This window comes from Eubalaena glacialis, chromosome 3 (assembly GCF_028564815.1).
Source record: "Eubalaena glacialis isolate mEubGla1 chromosome 3, mEubGla1.1.hap2.+ XY, whole genome shotgun sequence".
In the NCBI taxonomy this organism is placed as follows: Eukaryota; Metazoa; Chordata; class Mammalia; order Artiodactyla; family Balaenidae; genus Eubalaena; species Eubalaena glacialis.
This window is the reverse complement of record NC_083718.1, coordinates 163,237,039-163,263,550: the sequence shown is the minus strand read 5'-3', so window position 1 is coordinate 163,263,550 and position 26,512 is coordinate 163,237,039. Positions and strand designations below refer to the sequence as shown.

At 42.8% G+C, this 26,512-nt stretch overlaps 1 protein-coding gene across 9 annotated transcripts in view; it reads left to right on the top strand.

Moving 5' to 3' along the window:
• Positions 1–26,512, top strand: part of MACF1 (microtubule actin crosslinking factor 1) — a 339,529-nt gene that overhangs the window by 296,230 nt on the left and 16,787 nt on the right. For all 9 annotated transcript variants that reach the window (XM_061184457.1, XM_061184454.1, XM_061184455.1 and 6 more), the window contains 26 exons: positions 657–875; positions 1,688–1,891; positions 3,548–3,779; positions 4,391–4,617; positions 5,723–5,845; positions 5,943–6,044; positions 6,680–6,781; positions 6,875–7,048; positions 7,141–7,296; positions 7,437–7,634; positions 8,184–8,312; positions 9,114–9,287; positions 11,702–11,857; positions 11,962–12,168; positions 12,307–12,426; positions 12,835–13,004; positions 14,022–14,181; positions 15,263–15,457; positions 15,787–15,915; positions 17,080–17,223; positions 17,689–17,877; positions 20,409–20,529; positions 21,087–21,250; positions 22,629–22,791; positions 24,820–24,974; positions 25,856–25,930. In XM_061184457.1, the coding sequence (XP_061040440.1) occupies positions 657–875; positions 1,688–1,891; positions 3,548–3,779; positions 4,391–4,617; positions 5,723–5,845; positions 5,943–6,044; positions 6,680–6,781; positions 6,875–7,048; positions 7,141–7,296; positions 7,437–7,634; positions 8,184–8,312; positions 9,114–9,287; positions 11,702–11,857; positions 11,962–12,168; positions 12,307–12,426; positions 12,835–13,004; positions 14,022–14,181; positions 15,263–15,457; positions 15,787–15,915; positions 17,080–17,223; positions 17,689–17,877; positions 20,409–20,529; positions 21,087–21,250; positions 22,629–22,791; positions 24,820–24,974; positions 25,856–25,930 (4,188 nt within the window). The remainder of the gene's footprint in view (positions 1–656; positions 876–1,687; positions 1,892–3,547; positions 3,780–4,390; positions 4,618–5,722; positions 5,846–5,942; positions 6,045–6,679; positions 6,782–6,874; positions 7,049–7,140; positions 7,297–7,436; positions 7,635–8,183; positions 8,313–9,113; positions 9,288–11,701; positions 11,858–11,961; positions 12,169–12,306; positions 12,427–12,834; positions 13,005–14,021; positions 14,182–15,262; positions 15,458–15,786; positions 15,916–17,079; positions 17,224–17,688; positions 17,878–20,408; positions 20,530–21,086; positions 21,251–22,628; positions 22,792–24,819; positions 24,975–25,855; positions 25,931–26,512) is intronic.

Genomic DNA, 26,512 nt, shown 5'->3' with positions numbered 1-26,512 from the left:
CTCCAGATAGATAGATTTTTCAGAACCGTGTGCAGATATTAATTCCTGCTTCAGGTCCTCTAAAAAATCATTACCCATTTCTAAAAGAATTGGCCAACAGAGTCCATTTGTACACCAGTTTTGTTTTTTATAAAGGGTATGGGTAAACACCGTTTCCTCAGAAGTCTTCATAAATTGAGCTACTCATCCTAAAAATATAAAGCATAAATGCCAGGTTTGTGGAGACATTTATCAGAGAGAAAAAGACAAATGAAACTTGATGAGCAAATACCCATCTTAGCCCCTGAGAGATTCAGTCAAACTGGCCTATTACAATACTGCTGTATCTAAAGTTGTAAAAGGTATTCACTAAAAGGTTAATTTTGGTGTGTTGTGCTTGTGCTATTTTACTGTTTGTGAAACTACTTTCATATTTTAAAAATTATAAAATTATGCATATGTATGATAGAAAAATTCAGTTAAGTATAAAGAAAATAAAAATCACTTGTAATCTTACTAGATTAATCCATATTTTTTAGCATTTTAGTGTGTATTCCTTCAAACTTTTTAGTGTGTGTATATATATATATATATATACACCTATATATACTTACATTTTTACTTTAAAGAAGGGTTCATCATGATAATAATGCTTACACTTTTTTTGTTGTTCACAGGAAAAGACAGAGTCTCTAATACAACAATACGAAGCCATTAGTCTGCTCAATTCAGAGCGTTACGCCCGCCTAGAACGGGCACAGGTCTTGGTGAACCAGTTTTGGGAAACATATGAGGAGCTCAGCCCCTGGATTGAGGAAACTCGGACACTAATAGCACAGTTACCTCCTCCAGCTATTGATCATGAGCAGCTCAGGCAGCAACAGGAGGAAATGAGGGTAAGGAGCATGCCGAGTTTTATTTAATCACAGAACTGAAAATGGGCTCTACAATTTATTCAAAAACAGCCTATTTATTAGTACCTACTGAGTATAAGTAAATGTTATGAAATTAATTCTTAACCAGTTAGAATTTTTTTGCACAGTAAAAATACATATCTGAATTATTTCCTGTGTCCTTTAATATGAATCAGTTAAAGAATAAGATAATAGAGATGTCAGGAACCTGGGTATTGCAGAAGTAAACAAAGCACCACATAAAAATCAAGGGAGTTTAAAATCTTCCCAGTGACAGTGGGGTGTTATTAGACTTGGTTGTGGTTGGGTGGCCCTTTCCTTGTGGTTAGGCCCTAGCTGGAGTGAGAGCCTCCACTCAGGAATGTCAGAAAGCATTTGCTGCCTAGAGTTGAGATGAAAGGGAAATTTGTAGACACTTCAACTGATGCTGTTACCATTAAAGATAGTTTTTTTAATGTTTATTTTATTTGTGGTGTATGACTCGTGCTTATTGCATTCTCTGTATTCCTGTAAGAGGAAGGATGTAAACTGGAAGTAGCCAGCAGTAAAGTCAAGGCGCGGCTGGATTACCAGAAATGTTGCTGTTTGTAGCTGGTCATGCTTAGTGTCTCCCAGTCTGGGCAGGGAGACAGACATTAAATCACGCAAACTACAGTAGAGTACAGAGAAGTATTTACAAGTACAGAAGACGGTGGAATACATTTGTATTGGAGGGTGAGAGTGAGAGAGGATTTCTGGGAAGCTTCCTGGTATAAGAAGGCTCATTTTATTTTAATCCATATTTCTTTGCATAGCAACTAAGGGAATCCATTGCTGAACACAAACCTCATATCGATAAGCTGCTAAAGATAGGCCCTCAACTAAAGGAGTTAAACCCTGAAGAGGGGGAAATGGTGCAAGAAAAATACCAGAAAGCAGAAAATACATATGCCCAAATTAAAGAGGAGGTGCGCCAGCGGGCCCTGGCTCTGGACGAGGCTATTTCCCAGTCAGCTCAGGTATGTGTGTGTCTTAAACTCATATAACCTTCAACTGTCCTTTAGTCTAAGCAAGAGGCTCTGTATCAGTATGCCCCTATGCTCAGGAATGTCCAGACTAGTATGCTGGTGATACATTACCAAGAGACTGGGAGCCTTTGCCTGTCTGCATTTTTATTCCAGGGAGTATTGGTTATACTGACAACTATAAGGAGGGTGAAATGCATCTTGGCTGGTATATATTGCCTGTTGATGGTTTCCTTGAAAATTTATTTTGTGATAATCCTTTAGCAGGGATGATTTTGGGTAAATTCATCTTGAAGCAACAAATGCCTCAAGAAGTCAAATTCCTACTGGGCCTGTTGCTTTCGAGATTTAGACAGCACATTCGTTTTCCTATTCAAGAGGCCACCAGCTAGCTCCTAGTTCAGAGAAAGATGCTTGATTAGGGAGAAGGTGGAGTCAAGGAGAAACAAACCACCAGCAGTGGAGTTTAAAGCATGTAACTACATACTTTCCAACTAATATATTACTGTTATGTCTGGGTAATTTATTCCTATGTTTAGTCAATATTCTTGGTTAATATTTGTACTTACTCAAGTTTTTCCCCCCCACCTTCCGTCCCATCTCTCACTCACATTGTGGAATGTGTTACTTTGTGTTGTTGCTGCCTGCTCCTGTCTTCCCCACATCGTCACATTTCATTGTTGTGTTGACCGCGCCCACCATTACAGATTACAGAGGTAAGGTACCCACCCCCTTGGGATTAGGGTGTTCTTATGAAGCTGAGAATTGAGAGGATTATCTATAAGGAAATTTCCCTTAACTTTAGTGGAATAAATTTTATTAATGCAGTTTTTTATGCAAGTTTCATTTGGGGCAGAACCTAGAAGTGAGGGAGTGATGGGAAGGGATTTTGTTTGTATACCATGTTATTTCCTATAGGACATTTAACAGTTGGTAAGCATTATTAATGAATCCAGAGTTGGCTTTAGGGGGCAGACTTGTCTGTTTTGCTCCCTTTTGTCCCCTCTCTGATTCATATTACAAATTGAAATTTTACAATTATAGACATGTTGTTCAAAGTACCAGAAAAGTGGAAAGGGCAGTAGTTCTCTAAGGTTAGATTTGGCCTTCCCTAATTATCTTTCATCATGCCGACATTTTAGTTTCTTACTGTTACACTGGTGGGTTGTCAAATTGCATGCCATGATACTTTTAAACTCCAAGTCATGTAGCATATTGAGTTCCCCATCCATTTATACAGTTGGTGGAGGGCATCTAACTTCTTGGTCTACTCTGTTGCATGCAACTGTCATCTGAGATGCTGACACACTGACTCTCACTGGTTTCATAGTCTTGTCCCTTTTTCATCACGTTAGTTGGAATAGGGGAAGTATTGTGGCAGCATTAAGGATTTTAGTTGATTTTTCGTATAGTAAGTAATAGCTTTTTGATTCTTAAACATTTACTTTTTCTGATGGGCCAGGTCTGGTGTACTATGCCCGAAACAGTTTCTTAGCCAAACCCAACACTTGACAGCCATGGGGCTAAGGCTGAGCATAGGTTTTTATCCTAAACAGTAGTAGATTTATACACTGGCCTTAATCCCTAACATTTACCCCAGAAGTGTGACGAAGTACTGCTGTGATGGCTAATGGTCCAACATTTGTTTAGTTCCATGATAAAATTGAGCCCATGTTGGAGACTCTGGAGAATCTTTCCTCTCGCCTGCGTATGCCACCACTGATCCCTGCTGAAGTAGACAAGATCAGAGAGTGCATCAGTGACAACAAGAGTGCCACCGTGGAGCTGGAAAAACTGCAGCCATCCTTTGAGGCCCTGAAGCGCCGTGGAGAAGAGCTCATTGGGCGATCTCAGGGAGCTGACAAGGATCTGGCTGCAAAAGGTGCTTGATTAATCATTTTTAAAAAGTCGATAGAATAAATTCTAGGCTGTGGTTACCTCCAGCATCCCACCAGATGTACTTCATTGAATGCAAAGGCAGTGCCTAAGTAATGAGTATTCCATGAAGTCGTTTAGAATTCAGAACACATCTCCCCATTGAAATAAGGTTACAATTGGTAGTTAGATTCCCAGACCAGGAAACAAATGCTCCTTTACCCCCTAATATGAGGAAACTGCAGTACCAGTAGTGGGTAGAACATAACTACCTTTTATAACACTTTCCATGGGAAACATAGCAGGTTCAACACAGAACACTGCAAACAGAGTTCTCATTCCAGCCCCTTTGTAAGTATCTTAGCAGTACTTTTATAGTAGATGATAACTCATTTCCAGATTACCTCTGTGATCTCTTTATGTGGGAGACCGACGTAAGTGGAAAATGAGAATATAGAAATAATTAATAATAAAGCTAAGATAGAAAACTGTCCTTCAGTTATACATTTTTAGAGCCTTTTAAGGATAATTTCAGTGAAAATAGGATTAGATCTAATTTCTGATGAGGCTGATTTTAAGTCCTTAGAAAAGGCCTGTTCACTCTTCTGTACCCCTCAGAAATCCAGGACAAATTGGATCAAATGGTATTCTTCTGGGAGGACATCAAAGCTCGGGCTGAAGAGCGAGAAATTAAATTCCTTGATGTCCTTGAACTAGCGGAGAAGTTCTGGTATGATATGGCAGCTCTCCTCACCACCATCAAAGACACCCAGGACATCGTCCATGACTTGGAAAGCCCTGGCATTGACCCATCCATTATCAAACAACAGGTCGAAGCTGCCGAGGTAAGAAACAAAACCCCTTCTCTCATGTGTTTGTCCTCTGGGAAAGCACTGTACCCAAGTATGTTGTGTTAACTGCTTAGCCAGGCTGAGTGCCTTAAAAGTTTTGTTTGTTTGTTTTTTTAAGCTTAATAGTATGTCTTTACACTAGAAAAAAAATACCTGCTCATTATAGATTTTTCTTTTTTTAATGTACAAGTTTTACCACTTTGTATAGGTACATACAGCCTCCACTGGTCGTGATACAGAGCAGATCCATCACACAAAAGTAATTCTGTCATCGATTTTAAACTTAACAATTCATATTAGTAGCATGTGCTTTAAAAATCCAGTTTTGCTTTCATTTCTGAATTTAGTCCTCTCTTTGGTGTACTTATTTTTTGAGTAAATTTCTTTACTGTAGAAAAATAGAAAGTAGAAAAGAAAATAAATTCTGGACTCATCATCCAGACATAACAATTGTTACTTTCACATACCTTTTTCTAGTCTTTTTGGGGATCCTAGTTTTTATTAAATGCATTTCTCACCTCATTTTGTCCCTTTAGCCCAAGGCAAGACTGTCTTGCTATTCTATTCTCTCTCTTATCACTCATATCTTTCTTTTATTTCAGCCATTTCCACCTCCCCACCCCTGTCGTTGCCAGTCCATGAACCATTTTTTAGGATCTGGCACAGAACTGACTTTCTTTGAGATTATATAGCCTAGCATTCTTATTATGCTCATCTCCCAGCTCTTAAATATGTGACTTTTGTACTCTATTATTTTATCCTTGTTAATTTTCTTCTCTGTAATAGACTTCTGGTTGTAGATTATAATCTCCTTGGACCTTTGGTAAATTATTGAAGCTCAGTACACCTTTCTCAGACTGTTTTATGTACTTATTGTTAATATATAAAAATATATTTGATGTATATATAAGAAAAATAACCAGACTCTGAAGCTTCACTATTTAGATGGGTGAAATATTAAGAACACTGAAAGACTTTGATGAAATTGACCGTTCCGTTCAACATCTGCTATCGATGGGGGTATAAATTACATTTGCAAAGTTTGGGAAGTTCTGTTCTGCTTTCTGTTTTGGCTTATGTTCTGTTCATTTACATGTAGACTATTAAGGAGGAGACAGATGGTCTGCATGAGGAATTGGAGTTTATTCGAATCCTTGGAGCAGATTTGATTTTTGCCTGTGGAGAAACTGAGAAGCCGGAAGTGAAGAAGAGCATTGATGAGGTGTGGAGAAGTGGACAAGGGGTTCAGACAAAACGTTACTGGACTCACACTAAGAGTGGGATTAATTGGAGAGTCTGATCCACTGTTTCTCCCCTAGATGAATAATGCCTGGGAGAACTTAAACAAAACATGGAGAGAGAGGCTGGAAAAGCTTGAGGATGCCATGCAAGCCGCTGTGCAATATCAGGACACTCTTCAGGTGAGAGGCCACGAGGTGACCACCACGGAAACACAGGTTCCATGGTCTCTTTGTCATATTCTGAGTCCAGCGTGAGTCGGTCACCTTCACAGAACTGCAACATTCTCGAACCAAAGACAGGCTGTTTCTTTATATCTAGCCCAAGTTTCCCACTTCTAGCAAGAAAAGTTCTGACATCCGAATTTCTAGTCTTCTTGCCATGTTTTTCATCGTGTGCTCATCATATTGTCTATCCTCACAGTGGCTGTAGAGTAAAGCTGGCCTTGCTGTCAAAGTCATTGCTTGCTAGAGGTCCCAACGCAGGTTTTCTCAAAGCACAGCACCGTACAGTAGCTTCAGCACATTGTGGGCTTGCTAGCTGGCCATAAGAAATAGTAGTTTTTTTTCATATTTAGTTTTCCAGATTGTAATTTATTTTGGACATTATTCCAGTCATGTTGGCTTCGTCCTTAAGTCCCCATATTACTGAAATGAAGATCATTATCCCTTATTTCTGCCCCCAACCTCAGAGCACAAACAGCACAAAGTATTGATACTTTGATTTATCTCTGCTTGTATTAGCAGAGATCATGCTAATTGTCTCCCAAGTCCTCATGGTTTTGTTTTTTGACTGTTTATTTGTATGTTTATTTTAGGCTATGTTTGACTGGCTAGATAACACTGTGATTAAACTCTGCACAATGCCCCCTGTTGGCACTGACCTCAACACTGTTAAAGATCAGTTAAATGAAATGAAGGTTTGTACCTGGGAATGGTTTTTGAAGAAGGGTTGCTTCTTTTTAGTTTTTAAAGACTTGGTTTGATGTTAACATTCAGTATGTCTTTGACAGGAGTTCAAAGTGGAAGTTTACCAACAGCAAATTGAGATGGAGAAGCTCAATCACCAGGGTGAACTGATGTTAAAGAAAGCTACTGATGAAACGGACAGAGACATTATACGAGAACCATTGACGGAACTTAAACACCTCTGGGAGAACCTGGGTGAGAAAATTGCTCACAGACAGGTAAGGCAAATGGTAGAGTCCATAAAGTGGACTACCATCTACTGTTTTCTAATTTCCTAACAAACGTTCCCTTTAAATCATTTTCTGAGTAGCATAAGCTGGAAGGTGCTCTCTTGGCCCTTGGCCAGTTCCAGCATGCCTTAGAGGAACTAATGAGTTGGCTGACTCACACTGAAGAGTTGCTAGATGCTCAGAGACCAATAAGTGGAGACCCAAAAGTCATTGAAGTTGAGCTCGCAAAGCACCACGTAAGTATTCTCATTTTTCATCTCTAAGCCTATTGGTTTGAGACCAGATGTTGCCATCAGAAGCTTTTTGATGTTGTGTGTACCTCAGCCAGGCTTAATGATACCTATAGAGATAAATTATGTTGTTCAACATTTTTTAGGTTCTAAAAAATGATGTTCTGGCCCATCAAGCCACAGTGGAAACGGTCAACAAAGCTGGCAATGAGCTTCTTGAATCTAGCGCTGGAGATGATGCCAGCAGCTTAAGGAGCCGTTTAGAAACCATGAACCAGTGCTGGGAGTCAGTGTTACAAAAGACAGAGGAGAGGGAGCAGCAGCTTCAGTCGACACTGCAGCAGGTGCGTGCACGTCCCAGTCAGGCGGCTGGGGCTGTGCTCATAACAGCATTCAGCAGAAAGTCCATTTAAGTCGACAGAAGAAAAGCAGTTTGGGGTAGAACCCCCTCTGCCTTGAGAGGAGGGTCAGTTCTGTGCTGGACTTGTCTGGAAAGAACAACTTTTAATTGGGTCATTCTTTTTGGATTAGTTTGTGGTCCAGTCCCTCTATCTACTATTCAAAGTTAGTAGATCTTTGCTATAACAAACCTTGTTCACAGATTTAGTTATTTCTTGGATCAAGTCAGGTCCCTCCATATCCATATTCAGCAGTACCTTAGTCAATTCATCAGGTTATAGCAGACATCTCTGTTACAGTGAGGTCTGAAGGATTCTGCTCGATTCTGAACATAAGTAAATATATTGGCCCCATAATCATCCAGCAGCAGAACAACCCTGCCTGAGAGCAGCCTAAAATTCCTCCCTCAGAGAGACTCCTCATGTGGTCATTTAGAAAGTTTACTTTTGAAACTAGAATTGACTACTGACCTTGCTAATGTCTTTTCTCAAAAGGCCCAGGGTTTCCATAGTGAAATTGAAGATTTCCTCTTGGAACTGACTAGAATGGAGACCCAACTTTCTGCATTGAAGCCCACAGGAGGACTTCCTGAAACGGCTAGGGAACAGCTTGATACACATATGGTAATAGATTTCTTGAAATTGAGCATAAGTATCCCATTTTCAGTAGCTCCTTTCCGAATTCACAGAGATACATGTAGTTGGGAGTCTACAAAGTAGTGCATTGTTAATGACAATGTAGTACGTGGGGATTGCTGCTTATGTACAGGCTTTTAACACCCTGCGATAGGCAGCGACAGGGAAGAGTCAACCAGAAATGCCCTGGGGAGCTGGCAAATTTCGAGTTAATCAGATTGACTGGCACAAGAATATTGATTTGAAGGTGAGAGCATCAAGAAGACAAATACATGACACAGATACAGTTGTATTTAAGAAAAAAACTGCTGGGACTTCCCTGGCCTTCCAGTGGTTAAGACTTTGTGCTTCCACTACAGAGGCCGAGGGTTCGATCCCTGCTTGGGAAACTAAGATCCCGCATGCTGCGTGGAGCAGCCAAAAAATTAAAGGAAAAGACTACTTGAGGGGGATTTAGGGAAATCCAATAGAAACTGATAGTATTTTAAGAAAGTGGCTGAGAACAAAAGGCAACATAATTTCTAGGCAAATCCCTCAGGAAAAGGAGAAATAAACTATTGGGGTCTATTTTTGTGATCTCTGATCCTTAAAAATTCTGTTGGTGACAGAATTATTTTTATATTAAGGAAGAATGGTGGGTTTCACTTCCTAATTGTTCAGCAGTTGAATCCAAAAGAAAGGATTTTAATCAAAATGAGACCTTCCTTGGCTTTTCCAAACTGTGCTTGTAAATCTGTGTGGGTATCTTTCAGGGGATTGGCATTACTGATATCTTTCTTGCCCTTATAGGAACTCTATTCCCAGCTCAAAGCCAAGGAAGAGACTTACAATCAACTGCTTGACAAGGGCAGGCTCATGCTTCTCAGCCGTGATGATTCTGGATCTGGCTCAAAGACAGAACAGAGCGTAGCACTCTTGGAACAGAAGTGGCATGTGGTCAGCAGTAAGATGGAAGAAAGAAAGGTATCACCACAAAATTCAGTCTGATTACTGTTTGAGTAGTTTGCTTAATGATTAAATCATGTGATTATCATCTAGTTTCTATGGAAGATTTTTCATTATATTGTAGCAAGCTAGCAGAACTGATATCCTCAGAACTGGCTTTGTGCTAAATCAAGCCATCTTTTCTGCCATTACATTTCTATTTTCCATCCATGTCAAGTTGCATTGATGCTGATAGTTTCCGCCGATACTTGCTTTTATAATACTGCATTCCTTTTCTGCATCTACCAGTTAAGGCATTACTGCCTGTTACTGCTCAGTGATGGACTTAAAAATAGGTTTTGTTGGAGTTGGGAGGTTGGGAACAGCATGCAGGGAGTATCACTAATTATTCCTCACACGGAATTTGATGTCTAGTTACTAAAACTCAAGAGCAGTAAATTGTATGTCCTCTTCTTACTCTTCCTCAAAAATCAGATTCTCCTCGAATGAAAAGTGATCAGAGATCAAGGCATTTGCCCCAAAACATTGTTTTTTATGAGTACAGAGTTCTAGAATATCACTCTGCATAGAGTTTTTGTGCTGGGCAGCTGAAACGGTAAAATATGTGTCCAAATCCATTGGCCACATCCATTGAACAAGTAGTCGTTAAGCATGTATGTACCAAGCACTGTGCTAGGTGTACAGCGGAAACAATAAAGGCATGAACTCTGTCATCATGAACTTTAATGTGCAGAAGGAAGTAAACCACATCTTCACACATATAAATGAACATTTTGAGGGAAGCATTAATTTCCTAGGGTCCCTCTAGTGTGGGGTCTGGTAACTTCGTTGCATGAAGAGTGGGCAGAGGACCTGAGTGTATGGTTGTGTTCGAATTCTTGGACAGGGTCTTGTCTATAATTCCTGCTGAATGTAGAACTAAGACTAATTAAAGAAAAGGTAGATTCTGGCTCAAAATCAAGTAGTTTCTAGAGGGTTTTGCCACAGTGGAACAAGTTGCCTCAAGGAATATAGTTTTGACCCTTGAACAACATGGGTTCGAACTGCGCAAGTCCACTTGTATGCAGGATGTTTTTTCTTCACTAAATATATCTACGGTACTACATGATCCCTAGTTGGTTGAATCTTTGGATTCAGAACCGTGGATGTGGAGGGCAGACTTTAAAGTTACACACGGATTTCCAGCTTCTCGGAGGATCGACACCCCTAAACCCATGTTGTTAAGGGGTCAACTTTAGTTGGTGAATTGATTAAGCAAAGGCTAGCTGTCAATGATAGTTATTTCTGATTTTGTAAGAACATTACATTCCAGGATCGCTAAAATTATTTAAGCCCTGTTAAAGACTATGTAGATAAAATGATGTGGAAAGATTTCCTGCCATCTAGGAACTTGCAGTATATTAATTGCTAAGCATTTCTATGATAGATTTGAGGTAGATTTCCTTTTTCCACTGGACTTGTTTAGACGGGGTCTATGCATTTTTATAATGTTCATCACAGTGTTTTTTAGGTTACAGAAGTAACCTGAAAACACCAAGAGGAAAGTAGAAAGAATACACAACCCATTTAACAGCAATGAACATTTTTAGTATACTTCTGGGGTTTCTTTCTGTGAATATTTTGCATATATTCATTTTTAACAACCTGTCATTATTCTACTTTGCCCGCCTAGTAGACGGGCCAGGGGCAGAGGCCATCACCCAGATGTTCGGGGTAGAGGTGTCTGAGGATGGAGCTTGTAGACTATGGAACTGGGATGTACTCTTGGAGAGTAGCACACACCCTGAATGAGCCAGTCTTTTTTGTCATTCTGATTTAGATCAAAATGACTAAAAATTTACATCTATGTAAATTGTCACATTTTTGTTTGAAATGTTCTGGCTTTTATTACCTTTGCTGCTGAAGCATAAGCATAAGTTTCAGACTCAGACGTTTTCAAGTGCCATATTTTCTGAAAACATATTCAAATAGAGAGCACTGCAGTGACCGTCATCTTCACAGTAAAGTGCTTTTCATTCAGTTGTTTTATGCCACAAAAAGGACATTAAAGGAAACTGAGACTTTGCCCAAAGCAGGTTGCAGATCCTGCAGCTGTCACCACTAAAGGGTCTGTTCACTTACATTTATTGAATGGCTTGAATGCCTTTATTCCTGTTCTTTAATGTCCCAGGAAGTGGGGAATGGCAGAGAAAGCAACTTAGCTGCAAACTGTGCTCTTTCCTTTTCCAAGCACAGTTGTTTCAGTTTCAAACACTGGCACTAAAATGTCCCCTTCTTTGCAAACAGGGCATGTTTGGAGGTTGATTAAATGAGGCTTCCTTCTTAGAAGTCATTTCATTTGGTGTACAATTCACGCCTTTGTCCTTAAAGCTATAATTCTTGAATTTGGCACTTTTCTGTGTGTGTGTGTGTGTGTGTTACTTAAAATTTAGTCAAAGCTGGAAGAGGCCCTCAACCTGGCAACAGAATTCCAGAATTCCCTGCAAGAATTTATCAACTGGCTCACTCTAGCAGAGCAGAGTTTAAACATCGCTTCTCCTCCCAGCCTGATTCTAAACACCGTCCTTTCCCAGATAGAGGAGCACAAGGTAACAGTGGCATTACGATGCTGCCTTCCTTTTGAAAGCACCAGTTGAAAGTGATGCTCCTTGATCTTATCTCCAGTTTAAAAAGAGCAATATTTTCCCCTCAGGTGTTTGCTAATGAAGTAAATGCTCATCGAGACCAGATCATTGAGCTGGATCAAACCGGGAATCAGTTAAAGTTCCTTAGCCAGAAACAGGACGTTGTTCTGATCAAAAATTTGCTGGTTAGCGTCCAGTCTCGATGGGAGAAGGTTGTCCAGCGATCTATTGAAAGAGGGCGATTGCTGGATGATGCCAGAAAGCGGGCAAAACAAGTAAGTTGTAAAAGAAAGATACTAATTTACTGAACAACCTTGGGCTGCATGTGTTGAGTCTCCGCATTGGTTCACATAAAAGTGCTGTGTAGTGTGCATATTCATTCCTGTTATAACTTATTTCGTACATAATTTTAGTTCCATGAAGCTTGGAAAAAACTGATTGACTGGCTAGAAGATGCAGAGAGTCACCTGGACTCAGAATTGGAGATATCCAACGACCCTGACAAAATTAAACTTCAGCTCTCAAAGCATAAGGTACAGCAGTTCATTGCTCTTAGGTCCTGAGCTTGGTATTCACTGACGATTGTAGCTTGATAAAAACACAGAACTAGTCAAAAGAAAACTAATCGGTTAATGTTAAACAGCCAAGATCATAGAGCCATTTTGTATCTGGACGGTGTCTAACCATGACAATTGCTCATTTGAATAAGAGTTCAAACAAAGTGACTGTGGGAGTAACCAGCTAAAACTGGGGGCTTTTAGAAATAGTCATGCACTGTTGTATGTGGCACAGACAAAACCTTATAAATTTCTTCAGGGTAAGCTGTTGTTAATTTTAGTTCAAGAAGTAGTGACATTCATACTATTTCTGGTTACCCACCTGAAAACTCAATGTCATCTGACTTTTAGCGTGGTTTTTTTTTTTTTCCTTTCTGAGAACAGGAGTTCCAGAAAACTCTTGGTGGCAAACAGCCTGTGTATGATACCACAATTAGAACAGGCAGAGCACTGAAAGAAAAGACTTTGCTTCCTGATGACACTCAGAAACTTGACAACTTACTGGGAGAAGTCAGAGACAAATGGGATACTGTTTGTGGCAAGTCTGTGGAGAGGTGAGTGTGAATGTCCCTTTCGTGGATCTGTGTGTTATCCCCAAAGTAACCAGGACACAGTGACAGGATTCTAGAAAGTGGTAATAAGGCTAATGTATCAGTAACAGTAGCATCTTGCTATCTCCATTTAATTCAGTGAGAGTTATGAAATAATTTGAATCAAATATATTAAAATTATCATATTTTAAACTTGAACCTTACTGTATTACAAAGAGAGAAGCCTATAAAATCAGGCCAACAGTAATAGAAGATCTGTAACTCTAAGTACATGTAAATCACAAATTTGTAATGCCAGTAGCTGTCTCAATGAGTGTCTCTTGTGTCAGACGCTGTACGAAGCCTCCAATGTAGTATCTCATTTAACCATCTTGAGGCTCATTAACCCTCACAGGAACCACTGAGGTGTGGGTACTGTTCTTCCCATTTTACAGATGAGGAAATGGTCACAAAGAGGTTTCTTAACTCCCCCATGCTCACTCAGCTACTAAGCGGCAGAGCTGAGATTTGGTTCTGAAAGTTGTACTTTTATCCACTTGTACCAGCTATGCTATGTAAGCATTATGATACCTCTGTATTATTTGTACTCCCAGTTTTTCAGATGAAGTGACTGAGGTTCAAAGAGACACCCAGAGTCTCACAACTGGTGGAGAGTTAGGAGTTGAACTCCTGGCTCCAGATCATTAATAGAACCACCACCCTCTACTGGAGTGGTGTAATGTAAATAAAAAGACCTTGGGTTGTAGGGTGTGCATAGCATAGCGTGTGCATAGCAGTTGGACTCTAAAATGCCAGAAGGGCTACACCGGTCTCCTGCACTATGCTTAATCCATTTTAGAGAGTGGTTTAATTTAAAATGTCTAAACATCTCTTAGTCACTTTTTACAGTATTTCTAACTGCTCTAACACAGCGGTCCCCCTCTAGATAAAGTTCAAGCAGTATTCCTGTTCAGTGGTCAGAATTGTGAGGCATTCATAAAAGAACCACTAAAACCAGTGAAGTTTGTGTGCTTCTCTCAGGCAGCACAAGTTGGAGGAGGCCCTGCTGTTTTCGGGCCAGTTCATGGACGCTCTGCAGGCCTTGGTGGACTGGCTGTACAAGGTGGAGCCGCAGCTGGCTGAGGACCAGCCTGTGCACGGGGACCTGGACCTCGTCATGAACCTCATGGATGCCCACAAGGTGAGCGGTGAGATCTGGGCTGCGTGGAGGGCAAAGCCGTCGGGTCCTGCACCTGCGTGCGCCTTCTGCTCATGCTGCCCTTCTACGGCTCCCCTAGAAAGAAAGTCTGAAAGAGCCCGTGTCTCTGCTTGTCAGAGAGGCAGCTCCCTGCTCTGTGTGTTTAAACAAACTGTTACAGGGATTCTGCATCAGCCACAAGGAATTTACCAAAGTTGGTTTGATTCAGATTTGCCAGTGTGTAAACTTCACGTTGAGGCCCCCCCCACCCCCGCAATTTCCTGTTTATATCTCTCAGTTGAGTCGAAATGGATTTAAGTTCAGGAAACGCTCAAGATATCCATTTCCACTGATTCTTAAAATGAAAATGAGTGCTTTTTAAACTACTTCTGAACCTAACAAGCCAGCTCCGTGCACACCAGCATTTAGTGTAACCCTACACCTGTACGTTGAACTACGTACTGTCCTCCTGCTTCAGCACAAAGCGTTGAGCTTTACCTTGAAGGTACACCAAATTCTTATGTGCGTGGCAGGTGGGCTCTTACCACGGGGGAAGGGGGGAGGGAGGGATAAATTGGGAGATTGGGATTGACATGTACACACCACTATATATAAAATAGATATAAGAACCTACAGTATAGCACAGGGAACTCTACTCAATACCCTGTAGTGACCTATATGGGAAAAGAATCTAAAAAAGAGTGGATAAATGTATATGTATAACTGATTCACTTTGCTGTACAGCAGAAAGTAACACAACATTGTAAATCAACTATAAAAATTAATTAAAAAAAAAAAAACTCCCACAATTCTGGAGATGCTAGTATAGCATAATTCCTGTTTCACAGATGAGGAGACTGGGACTCCAGTTAAGCAACTTACCCAAAGTCACGCCGCTCACATTCAGAGCCACATCCTGTGGTGGTTCTTTCTTACTTGTGGTCCCACCTCCGTCTGTGCATAAAAGACACACAACTGGAACCTACCAAGGACAATTGAAGGAAATGACTACTTTCTCTGTGGTTTTACTTCTTGAATTCAAAACATTTCTAAGACAAACTAATTCTCCTGTTTTCTTTTCCAGGTTTTCCAGAAGGAACTGGGAAAGCGAACGGGAACCGTTCAGGTCCTAAAGCGATCAGGCCGGGAGCTGATTGAGAACAGTCGAGATGACACCACTTGGGTGAAAGGGCAGCTCCAGGAACTGAGCACTCGCTGGGACACCGTGTGTAAACTCTCTGTCTGCAAACAGAGCCGGCTTGAGCAGGCCTTGAAGCAGGTCAGGCAGCGCCTGGGGGTGGGCCTGAGCAGAGTCAGTCTAGCCTCTTTATCAGGATCGGTTTCAGCCAGTCTTGTAAGGAACACAAAGTCAAGAATTGATATTCTAAATGTTCAACAAGATTTTAACCTGCATCCGTATTAGAGAAATAATGAATTTAGTTGGTTTTTCAAGTTGCACAGATGAAAGATGACCTTTGTGGGGCTTTGATAGAGCCTTCAAGTGCCTGTGATACTCCATTGAGTTCAGGCCAGACCGTTCCCTGGCATACCATGTCCAGGACCTTGGCTGCAGAGAGAGGTTCAGTCTCTTGTGCTTGGTTATTTCAGGCAGAAGAGTTTCGGGACACAATTCACATGCTGTTGGAGTGGCTTTCTGAAGCCGAGCAGACACTGCGTTTTCGGGGGGCACTTCCTGATGACACAGAGGCCCTGCGATCTCTCATCGACACTCATAAGGTAATCCAGCCCCCGGGTGCAGGGACCCATGCCACCCACATGGGGAGGGCGGCCCCGCCACCAACGGAAAGCAGCTTTTGCTTAGAAATGTTAGACCTCATGTGAAAAGGAGCAAAGCCAGAATGGGCCCAGCTTACTGGTTATCAGGAATGAGAGGGAAACGATTGGTGGGTTTTGTGACCCCTTAAAGACCACTCATCCACTCATTTTTACAAAAGTAGCACATGCTGGTTGTAAACAAGTCAAACAGCTGGTGTTAATATAGAGGAAAACATGGGCTGCTCTACCTTTACGCCCCACCTGCACACGCCTTGTGTGACTTTCCTTACATTACCAGCTCCAGGCCCTGATCTGTGCCCCTAGAACTGCTCACCAAGCTGCAGAATATAATACAGTGTCTGGGGCTTCAGTGTGACTGTGCTAACAAGGTGGGAAATGTTTCCTTTTTTAATTTTGGTGTTTCCCACCGAGAGATTTTAATCATGGTTTTGTCATTGCATTGTGTTGTAGGTATTTTTAAAACGTTGTAGTGTTGGCAACAAAGCAGATTTGCCTTTGAAATTTGTAACGTAATGTGCATATATGAAGTTTGGGAAGAGGGGGTTGAGGCACCTGGGGTGATTCTGATGGGAAGACAGGGCTGGGAGCTGGTGGAGCTCACAGACGTGTGTCTTCAGGAGCTTCCTCTCTGGTTGTTAGGAAGGACACTTGGTCTCTGAGTCCAGGAGAAAATCTATGGTCATTCGATTGCCTTCTGTTCTATTAGTATTCATAATCTTTTTCCTATCTCATCTTGAACAAAAACAAAAACAAAAAACGTTGTAGTGTTTTGTAGCTGTCACTATATGTGTCCAAGACAACACCATTTACACATATGGAAATGAATCCAAGCAGGAATTTATAAAAAGAGAGATCAGGAAAAGGGTCATGCCTCTGTCTCTCTAGTCCTTATCATCTGTGCAGAGAAAGTCATTTTTGTGAAATCCCTCGCTTCCCCCCGCCTCTGAAAACTGGAAAGAAAATAACAGAGATGCCTAAATGCAGGCTTTTAGAGGTCTGTGTCAACATATAGAGTCGAAAAACACACTAAAGTTGTTTTTCCCTCTCAGTGTAAACAGTCGCTGCTAGACTAGGTTTAAGGTTTTGGTTTCAAATCCTGTTTAGGAATTCATGAAGAAAGTGGAAGAAAAGCGCGTGGATGTTAACACAGCAGTGGCCATGGGAGAAGTCATCCTGGCGGTCTGCCATCCTGATTGCATCACCACCATCAAACACTGGATCACCATCATCCGGGCTCGCTTTGAGGAGGTGAGTTCCTAGTTTTAGAGGAAGACCGCATGTGCCCCGTAAAATGGGTGAACAGCAGTAAAATACTCCAGAGCTTCCCCACCGCCACGTAAGGAATCTTTCACTCACTGTGAATATCTCAACAAGAATCAAGTCATTCGCATTTTAGTAGTGACTGTTTTCTTGATAATGTGCAGAAACCTGGAAGGATGGTGCTGGTGTTGTGATGTGTTCCTTGATGACGTCCGGTGGACACGTGGTGTGTTCTTCCCTCCTTCCTGAGAAGTTCTGTGTCTAATACCACGTGCTACATTTGCTTTCAGGGGAGCTGATTTCTTATTCCAGCTCTGTCTCCAGAATAAGAGTGAAGCCTCTTGACTGCTTGGGTGGTCTTTCCCCTAAAAGTCATTGTTAGGCTCACACAAAAAGGGCTTTGAAAACGAGGGATGTGCTTGACTGAGAGCCGACGGGTTCCCTCCCCTGCAGGTCCTGACGTGGGCCAAGCAGCACCAGCAGCGCCTCGAAGCCGCCCTGTCAGAACTGGTGGCCAACGCCGAGCTCTTGGAAGAACTTCTGGCGTGGATCCAGTGGGCCGAGACCACCCTCATTCAGCGGGATCAGGAGCCAATCCCGCAGAACATCGACCGAGTTAAAGCCCTGATCGCTGAGCACCAGGTATCCTCACCACGTCGTGTGGTCACGTGCTTCCTGCATGGCTCATGGAGCCCGTTTCCTTGGCCCTGTGCATCCGTGTTTTAATTGCTGCTGAACATACTCCCGCAGACTTAGCGGCTTAAAACACGCTTACTGTCTCAGAGTTTCCGTGGGGCAGGGCTCTGGGCCTGAAGTAGCTGGTTCCCCGTATAGGGGACCAGGGGACGTCTTACCAGGCTGAAATCAAGGTGTCGGCCAACACTGCAGTTCCCACCCAGGCTCTTTCAGGTTGTTGGTGTCGTTCATTTCACTGCAGTGTAGGATGGAGGTCTCCCTTTTCTCGCTGGCTGTCAGCTCCTGGAGGCCACCCTCGGGTCTTAGGCACACGGCAGTCTCACAGCATGGCAGCGTCTGTCTTCAAAGCCAGCAGGAGACCCTCCATCCTGCTCTGACAGATCTTATATAATAAAACGTAATCCAGGGCTTCCCTGGTGGCGCAGTGGTTGAGAATCCGCCTGCTGACACGGGGGACACAGGTTCGAGCCCTGGTCCGGGAAGATCCCACATGCTGCGGAGCAACTAGGCCCATGCGCCACAGCTGCTGAGCCTGCGCTCTGGAGCCCGCGAGCCACAACTACTGAGCCCGCGAGCCACAACTACTGAGCCCACACGCCTAGAGCCCGTGCTCTGCAACAAGAGAGGCCACCGCAATGAGAAACCCACGCACCACAACAAATAGTAGCCCACACTCGCCGCAACTAGAGAAAGCCTGCGCGCAGCAACAAAGAGCCTACTCAGCCAAAAATTAATTAATTAATTAATTAATTTTTTTAAAAAAAACCATAATCCAGGGAGTGACTGCCCACCCTTTCCACAGGTGTTGCCCACACTTGAGGGGGAGATTACACAGGACATGTATGTCAGGAGTCTCGGGGCCTGGCTTAGAAATCTGCCTGCCACATCCTGTTTCTGTTGACTTGCCTCTGTGCCAAGGTCCCATTACCTGGGACCTATCCCATTACACCTGGATTCAGAAAGACCTCTTGCATGAACTCAGAGATGGGCCAGACAACACATCAAACTAAACTGAACAGAGGAAAGCTCAGTTAGGAGACAAATGTGGGTTTTAACCATGATAATTTACACCAAATGCAAGCATGGATCTTGCCTAGTTATACTGTGGACATAAGGTCTTTTTAGCATATGTAATTAGCCTGGCCAGTGAGGACTCCCTGTACTTCCCGTCAAGTTTACCTACATTGACCCCTTCTCTCCTGAGTGAGATTATCTTCTTCCATCAGGGCCAGTCCCTCTCCCTTCTGTTATCACCTCTCATTCCTTGTGCCTTTAAGCTCCCCCATCTTGTGTCCCCCCATCTCTCTGACAATTCTTTCTCAGTCTTCTTAGCTGGTTCCTCTTCCTCTATCCACTTGTTAACGTTGTTCCCCGAAGTTCCATTCTTGACCCTCTTCTCATACCTGAGGTTGTATTTGGCCCGACACCTTCAGCCAGCACCTGTACACCAAGGGCTTCCACATCTCCTGGCTTGTCTGCAGCATGCAGGAAGCCAGAGGCAGCTCTAAAACTCCATTTCATCCCTGCTTCCTGGCCCTGACCCCACCCCTCCCTTCCGCCCCTGCCTCCTCTCTCCTCATCCACCCAGTCACCCAACACAGGAGTGACTCCTTTTTCTTTACCCCCTACGTTTAGCCAGTCATCAGGTCTTACCTGTCCTACTTTCAAAATACTTCTTGGCTCCTTCTCTTCTGCTGTGGCTCAGGCCCTCACTGTGTTTTGCCTCAATTACTGCAGTGGCTTCCCAACTTGCCTGCCTCCCCCCTTTCCATCCTCCCTCCTACACTGAGGCCAGAATGATAGCTCTAAAACAGAGATCTGATTGTGTCTCTTCTATGGATCGGAATCCTTCAGTTGCCCACCCACCCGTAAACACCCCCCCGCCCCCCGCCCCCACACACACAGATTGCTCTCAGAATAAAACTCCAGTCCCTTAGCCTGACACAAGGCCTTTTTGGACCTTTCTCCTGCCTACCTCTCCAGCCATCCCTCTTGCGTCTCCTCTGATTGTATCCTCAGCTCAGCCAGTGATCAGCAGGGCCCTGGCTCGCTCCACTGTCAGGCTTCCGTGGGACTGCCCTGCCCCCAGTCTTTGGCTCATTCTTCATCCCGCAGCACACAGCTCAGACACCAGCCTGCGGGCAGCCTTCCTCCCCACCTCGGGCTGTGGCTGCCTGTCCTAAGCCTTCTTTTGGAGCCCTGGGTGCCACTCATTGCTCTGACTATCTGGTTTCCTCACTCAGCTGTGAGCTCCTGGAAGTCAGAGCCATGTCTTATTCCTTCAGGTCTCCAGCACCTGATGAAGCGCCTCACTCAAGGCCACAATCACGTTTCTTGAAAGGAGTGCAGCCGTGTACGAAGGCATTTGCAATTGGTCCATCTGTCACAGGCTTGGCCCTTGTTAGTAAGAAGTTGCCTAATTCCATCTTAGTCCAAGAAAACTCTCAACCCTTTTCCTTGTTGTTTGTGTTTAACAGACATTTATGGAGGAGATGACTCGCAAACAGCCTGACGTGGACCGGGTCACCAAGACGTACAAAAGGAAGATCATAGAGCCAGCCCATGCGCCTTTCATGGAGAAGTCCCGCGGTGGCAGCAGTACGTGGCAGCCTGTTGTGCAGGATGCTTCCTTCCTGCTCATTGATGAGTGCTTCCCAAGTGCCCAGCAGAAATTTCTTTTCCATTTTCAAAAACCATATTGGATTTGAACGAAAATCTTTTTTTGAAACTCACTTTTCTTACACTGACAAACAGTAACTAGACTCCAGTTTTTTGAATTGGTATGAAATTTGGAGTGGTTAAGCAGATTCTTTTGCAGTGACTTTTCCATGTTTTGGTCATCAGCGCTGACTGTTGCGCTAATTTCATCATAAAATAAATCTGCTCCTGCAGAACCATTGACATTTCCTCAGTTCGCTAAGGTAGGACAGAATCGATTGAAGGTATGAGACAGGGACCTGTTGGCTGGGGAAGAGCATCAATGGTTTTTAAGTCAGTGTGCTTCCATGTCTAAGTGTAGCCGGGTCCTGACTTCCTTTTCTCAGTTACTGACCAGATATCATTATGAAGATCTTTTAGGTTTATACAGATGGCAATTTCTCTTTGTAAACTGACAAAAGCAGCTTTTCTAACCTCTTGATTATTTTTCCTTTCAGGAAAGTCTTTGAGTCAGCCCACACCTCCTCCCATGCCAATCCTTTCACAATCTGAAGCAAAAAACCCACGGATCAACCAGCTCTCTGCCCGCTGGCAGCAGGTGTGGCTTTTGGCACTGGAGCGGCAGCGGAAGCTGAACGACGCCTTGGACAGGCTGGAGGAGGTGAGGCCCCGCCAAGCAGCCTTCCCTGGAGGGAGGTGACTTTTATCAAAACACAGCCCTTCTGAGGCCCTCTGAACATGACCTGTGTGCCTTGACCCCCTTACGCAGAAGGAGGAACAGAGCAGTGTAGGCCGGGACTCTGTCCTCCAGGCCCCCTGGGAGGAAAGACACATGTGAGGAAACCAGCAACAGATAGGCCGTAGCACTGGTGGTGGAAAGCAGGCAGCCAGCCAGTCCAGGAGGGTCCGGCCTGTGGCACGACCCTCCTCAGCACCTGGCCTTGGTTGAGGATCAGGAGCATAACTTTGCAAGGTCACCGCCAAGTGTGGAGCTTCTCACAAAAATGACCATTCCTGAGCCTTTTGTGTAGATACAAGCTACCCAATTTTGAAATGAGTAATTTTTTTATCGTCCTGTTATTCTATCAATATTATTCTTCAGTAGATTATGAAAAGCAAGTCTATTTTGAAGTATCATTAACCAATCTAAAAAATATAGTACTTCACTTCCTAGTTTCTAAAACAAATTTCTAATATCTTTTATATTTTTTTTATTTGTGCATATCAAAGCAGCTATGCCCAGAAGTGAGTGTTCTGTGTTTTTTGTTGTTATTTCTGTAGATCCAGTTGAGTTTTAAGCATATTTGGTTTTGGCTTTTTCTTTTTTCCCCATTCCTTCCAACTTTGGAGTTTGAAAGACCAGGGGGAAAACCGCTGCACTGTTTAAGTCATTCTGAGTCTGTGTCACTGACATAGTCCAAGTAGCTCAGCATCATTCTGCCCACTGCATAGGCCTGCTGCCATATACCAGGGCCAAATATTTAAAATGGGAGTCAGAAGGACAGTTCACTTCCTCTGCTGCCATCCCAAAGAAATGTGCTTGGGTGCAGGACTGGATTCTTGATGCTTCCAACCAGAACTCAAATTATCTCAGAAGACCAGTGGGGAGGGGGGCTGAGCCTCGAAAACATAGGCCTCTGTGTGATTATAGTTCCTTTCAAAATCACTTAAGTGAGGAGTGCTGAGGACGTCTCTTCTGGGATAGGATCCATTCTCTTACATCTAAGGGGAAAAAGTGCCAGGGGAAAGCAAGGCTGGCTCCACCCATTCTTGTTCTGCGTGCTCCGTATTTTCCATGGTGGTTGTTCACTTACCGTTTCTCTCGCTGCTCCATTTTACCACAGCTTGTGTAAATAATCATGGCTTTAGGTGAAGGAGCCAGAGTGTGCGTTCCCAAAAGATGCAATACACAGATATCATTGTTGGTCCCCCTCGAAAGGCCTGCATGGCTTTGCTGGATGTCTGAAAGTTTTGGTATGCTCTGGGCAGGTTTGAAGGCCAAACAATAGGTCTTGTTGACACCTCTGATTTCTGTCTAGTTGAAGGAATTTGCCAACTTTGACTTTGATGTGTGGAGGAAAAAGTATATGCGTTGGATGAATCACAAAAAGTCTCGGGTGATGGATTTCTTCCGGCGAATTGACAAGGACCAGGATGGGAAGATAACACGTCAGGAGTTTATCGATGGCATTCTAGCATCCAGTGAGTCCAGTCATAATTCCTTGCACCTACTTTGTAGAAGCAGGCTATATTCTGGCTAAACAGTCTTTCTCAAGTTAAAGCTGTAGTCTTAGGGAAGAAGTAATGTACCTGCTTACTAAAATTGGTCTATTGTTTTGATGGAGGGAAGAACCTCCATCATTTTGCTGGGAATAAAAACGCAGGTCTTGTTTGACACATTATGGCAAGCAAAACACATTCGAGGTATAGAAAAGAAGCTAACTTTTGTGAATAACGAGGTTCTAAGTACAGGCAGACCTTGGAGATATTGTAGGTTTGGTTCCAGACCACCGTAATAGAGCAAATATTGCAATGTTGTTTCCCAGTGCATGTAAAACTGATATTTATACTATACTGTAGTCTATTTAGTATGTAGTAGCGTTATATCTTAAAAAACGATGTACATATCTTAATTTAAAAATACTTTATTGCTAAAAAATGCTGACCATCAGCTGAGCCTTCAGCAAGTCATAATCCTTTTGGCAATAGTAACATCAAAGATCATTGATCACAGATCACCATAACAAATATAATAATAATGAAAAAGTTTGAAATATTGCAAGAATTACCAAACTGTGACACAGAGACATGAAGTGAGCAAATGCTGTTGGAAAAATGGTGCCGACAGACTTGCTTGACACAGGGTTGCCACAGACCTTCAATTTGTTTTAAAAGGGGGAGGGAGAATATCTGTGAAGTGCAGTAAAGCGAAGCACAGTAACACGAGGTACGCCTGTAAAATGTTTTTTAAAGTAAGTTTTTTACAATATCAGTTTCTCAATAGGAATTCAGATTAAATTTTTATTCCTTCCCGTTTTATTGAGATGTAAGTAGCATACAGCACTGTATAAGTTTAAGATGTACAGCATGATTTGATTTACAGCCTATGAACTAATTATCACAATAAGTTTAGTGAACATCCATCATCTCATAGGTACAAAATTAAAGAAATAGAAAAAAATTTGTTTTCCATCTGATGATAACCCTTCGGATTTACTCTCTCAACAACTTTCATATGTAACATACAGCAGTGCTAATTAATTATATTTATCATGTCGTATATCACGTCCCTCATGATGTCAGTTTCTGGCATCTGTATAACAGCTTACAAAATGTATGATCGCATTTATTTTCAGCAGAAGGAATAAGGCATAAAGTTGTAAGTGACTTGCCAAGATCACAAAGCACATCTCACAGCTGTGTTACTTCACATGGGTGGCCCAGGAAGGCCTGTCTGGAGGTAATATTTGAGCTGAGACCTAGGTGATGATAAGGATCCAGCCATGTCAAGATTTCAGGGGAGAGAGAGAGGCAGAGCCACAGCAGATATAAAGTGCTGAGATGGGAATGAAGTTGGCATGTTCTAGGAATGGAAAGGTTAACACGGCTGGAGTGTCATGACCTTAGAGATGGTAAGATGTGAAGTTGGAAAGGTAGGAAACAGCCATCACTGCAGGGCTTTGTTGGCCATCATGAATGGATCAGATCTTATTCTAAAGACAGTGGGCAGCCAGCAGAGGTTTCCATCTGAGAGACAGTATAGTCCAGTTTACGTTTTAATAAGTCACTCTGGCTATTGTAAACAGTCACACTTTGGAAAGCAGTTGTCAAGAACCCAAGGCAGTAATCTAAATGTAGAAAAACTTTATCCTATTAATTCCAAATTGTCACTCTCCTGAAATAATCTATATATCCAACAACAGTGGAGTGGATAAGTAAATTCTGAAGTTTGTTGGTAGGCCTCTGGTTTTAAATTGCATTGGGGAGGGGGGTAGATGAGTCTATAAGCAAAAATGCCAAAAAACTGAGTATGCTCTGTGTAATATTTTTTTTGGTGATTTTTATCTTCTTTATAATATTTTATATTTTCTAAGTTTTCTAAAGGGAGTATGTACTGTTTTCCAGAAATAAATCAAGACAAATTTTTTTTAAAGAAGTATTTATATAACCACCAACCAACCAAGTAAGCCCTCTTAGCTAATGTTCCAAAATGTGATTAATTTTCTCCAGAGTTCCCTACTACCAAGTTAGAGATGACTGCTGTTGCTGACATTTTTGACCGCGATGGGGATGGCTACATTGATTACTACGAATTCGTGGCTGCTCTCCATCCCAACAAGGATGCTTATCGACCAACAACTGATGCAGATAAAATTGAAGATGAGGTACGGGAAACAGTTGTATTTTGAGTACATTTTTGACCATAGGTTACTGCTGTCCTGAATTTGGTTGGGTGTAATTGCCGTATCAGCCCTTCAGCGTGTCTGTTGGGACGTGATTATCTGGAGTTCTTTTTGGGGATCCCCTTTTGGATGGTGTTGCCCCAGTGGATCTCCGACTCTTGAGCTGTAGCTCAGTGTCGATGCATTGGTACCGAAGTGAGTCACCTCTGTGTGGTGCTCTGCAGCTTGCAGCGAACCTCTCCAGGGCACCATGTTGCTTAGAACAGTCCTGAGATCCTGCCTTGGGATGCAGGAGAGCGTCTTCGTGTGTAGCATTTAAGGGGTGAAACATAAAGTAATGTTTAAGATGGTGTGTACCCAACAAACTTTCTGCCTAATTAAGAACTGTATCACACTGAAAATTGTATCACACCAAAAAGTGTGAATTCATTGGTAGCACATAGAGTTGATCCTGGGATGGGAGAGGCAGTGGGCCTGGTCTTGGAGAGTGGCTTGGAGCAGCCCAGGACTGACTTCCAGGGAATTTGGGGCTCCTAGGTTGAAATTTAAATCAGCTCCTAGTTTGCTTTATTAGTCAGTTAATATTGATGCATGCGTATTAGCACATTTGAGGAAATTTTGAAGCAGGATGGAAGAATGTGTTGTATCATTACTGGGGAATTTCTTTCATACTCAGCGTCTGAGTATCCCAGTTAGTGAGACTCACAATAGAAGATAAACGCATGTGTCAAAAGCCTGAGATGCCTAAAAAATATGTAATGAAGAGCTTCTCTGATGACATATAAAAATCTTTGTTTCTCTGAAGAGGAAGTCTTGCTTTACCCTTCACACTTTTCTCTTTTTCTGTTGTTCACAACCAATAGGTCACAAGACAAGTGGCTCAGTGCAAATGTGCAAAAAGGTTTCAGGTGGAGCAGATTGGAGAGAATAAATACCGGGTAAGAAAGAGAAAACCAGTCCTTTGTGGTGGTCATTCCTGCTGTGTGGCCCTTACAGGTGAAAGCAGCCTGACACACAGCAGATGGCTGATCCCACCTTCCTGTTACCAATGCTTGGAGTACCAAAGCCAATGGGGACTTGTAATGCGATCAGTCTCTGGCCCTCACCTCTGTAGGTGCCAAATGTCAGGTGTCCTGTGGGCTGAGCTTTAGTGCCCCAGATAGTTGCATCTGGAAAATAGTGCCGTATCTAGCCGGCAGTAGCTTGTATGGGATCCAATATAGGAGACATTTCAGAGCCCTCTCTTCACTGCCGAACAGGTCTTTGAGGAAATGGAGGCACCTTTATCATAAGATAAGGAAACAATTATCTAATGACTGACCATTGCCCCCAGGGAGCTGGTCATTGTGAGCCCAAGTGGCTCGCAGGCTCAGAAAGGGCTGGAGAAGCTCTGTCCAGGCCCCACAGGACGCTCAGCCGGCTCATTAATCTTCCGTGGAAAGCTGTGCCGAGCGACGCCGTAACTGACAGTGAACCGTGCTGTGTATTAGCTTCTTTGGGGACCAGGGCGGGGCATAGAA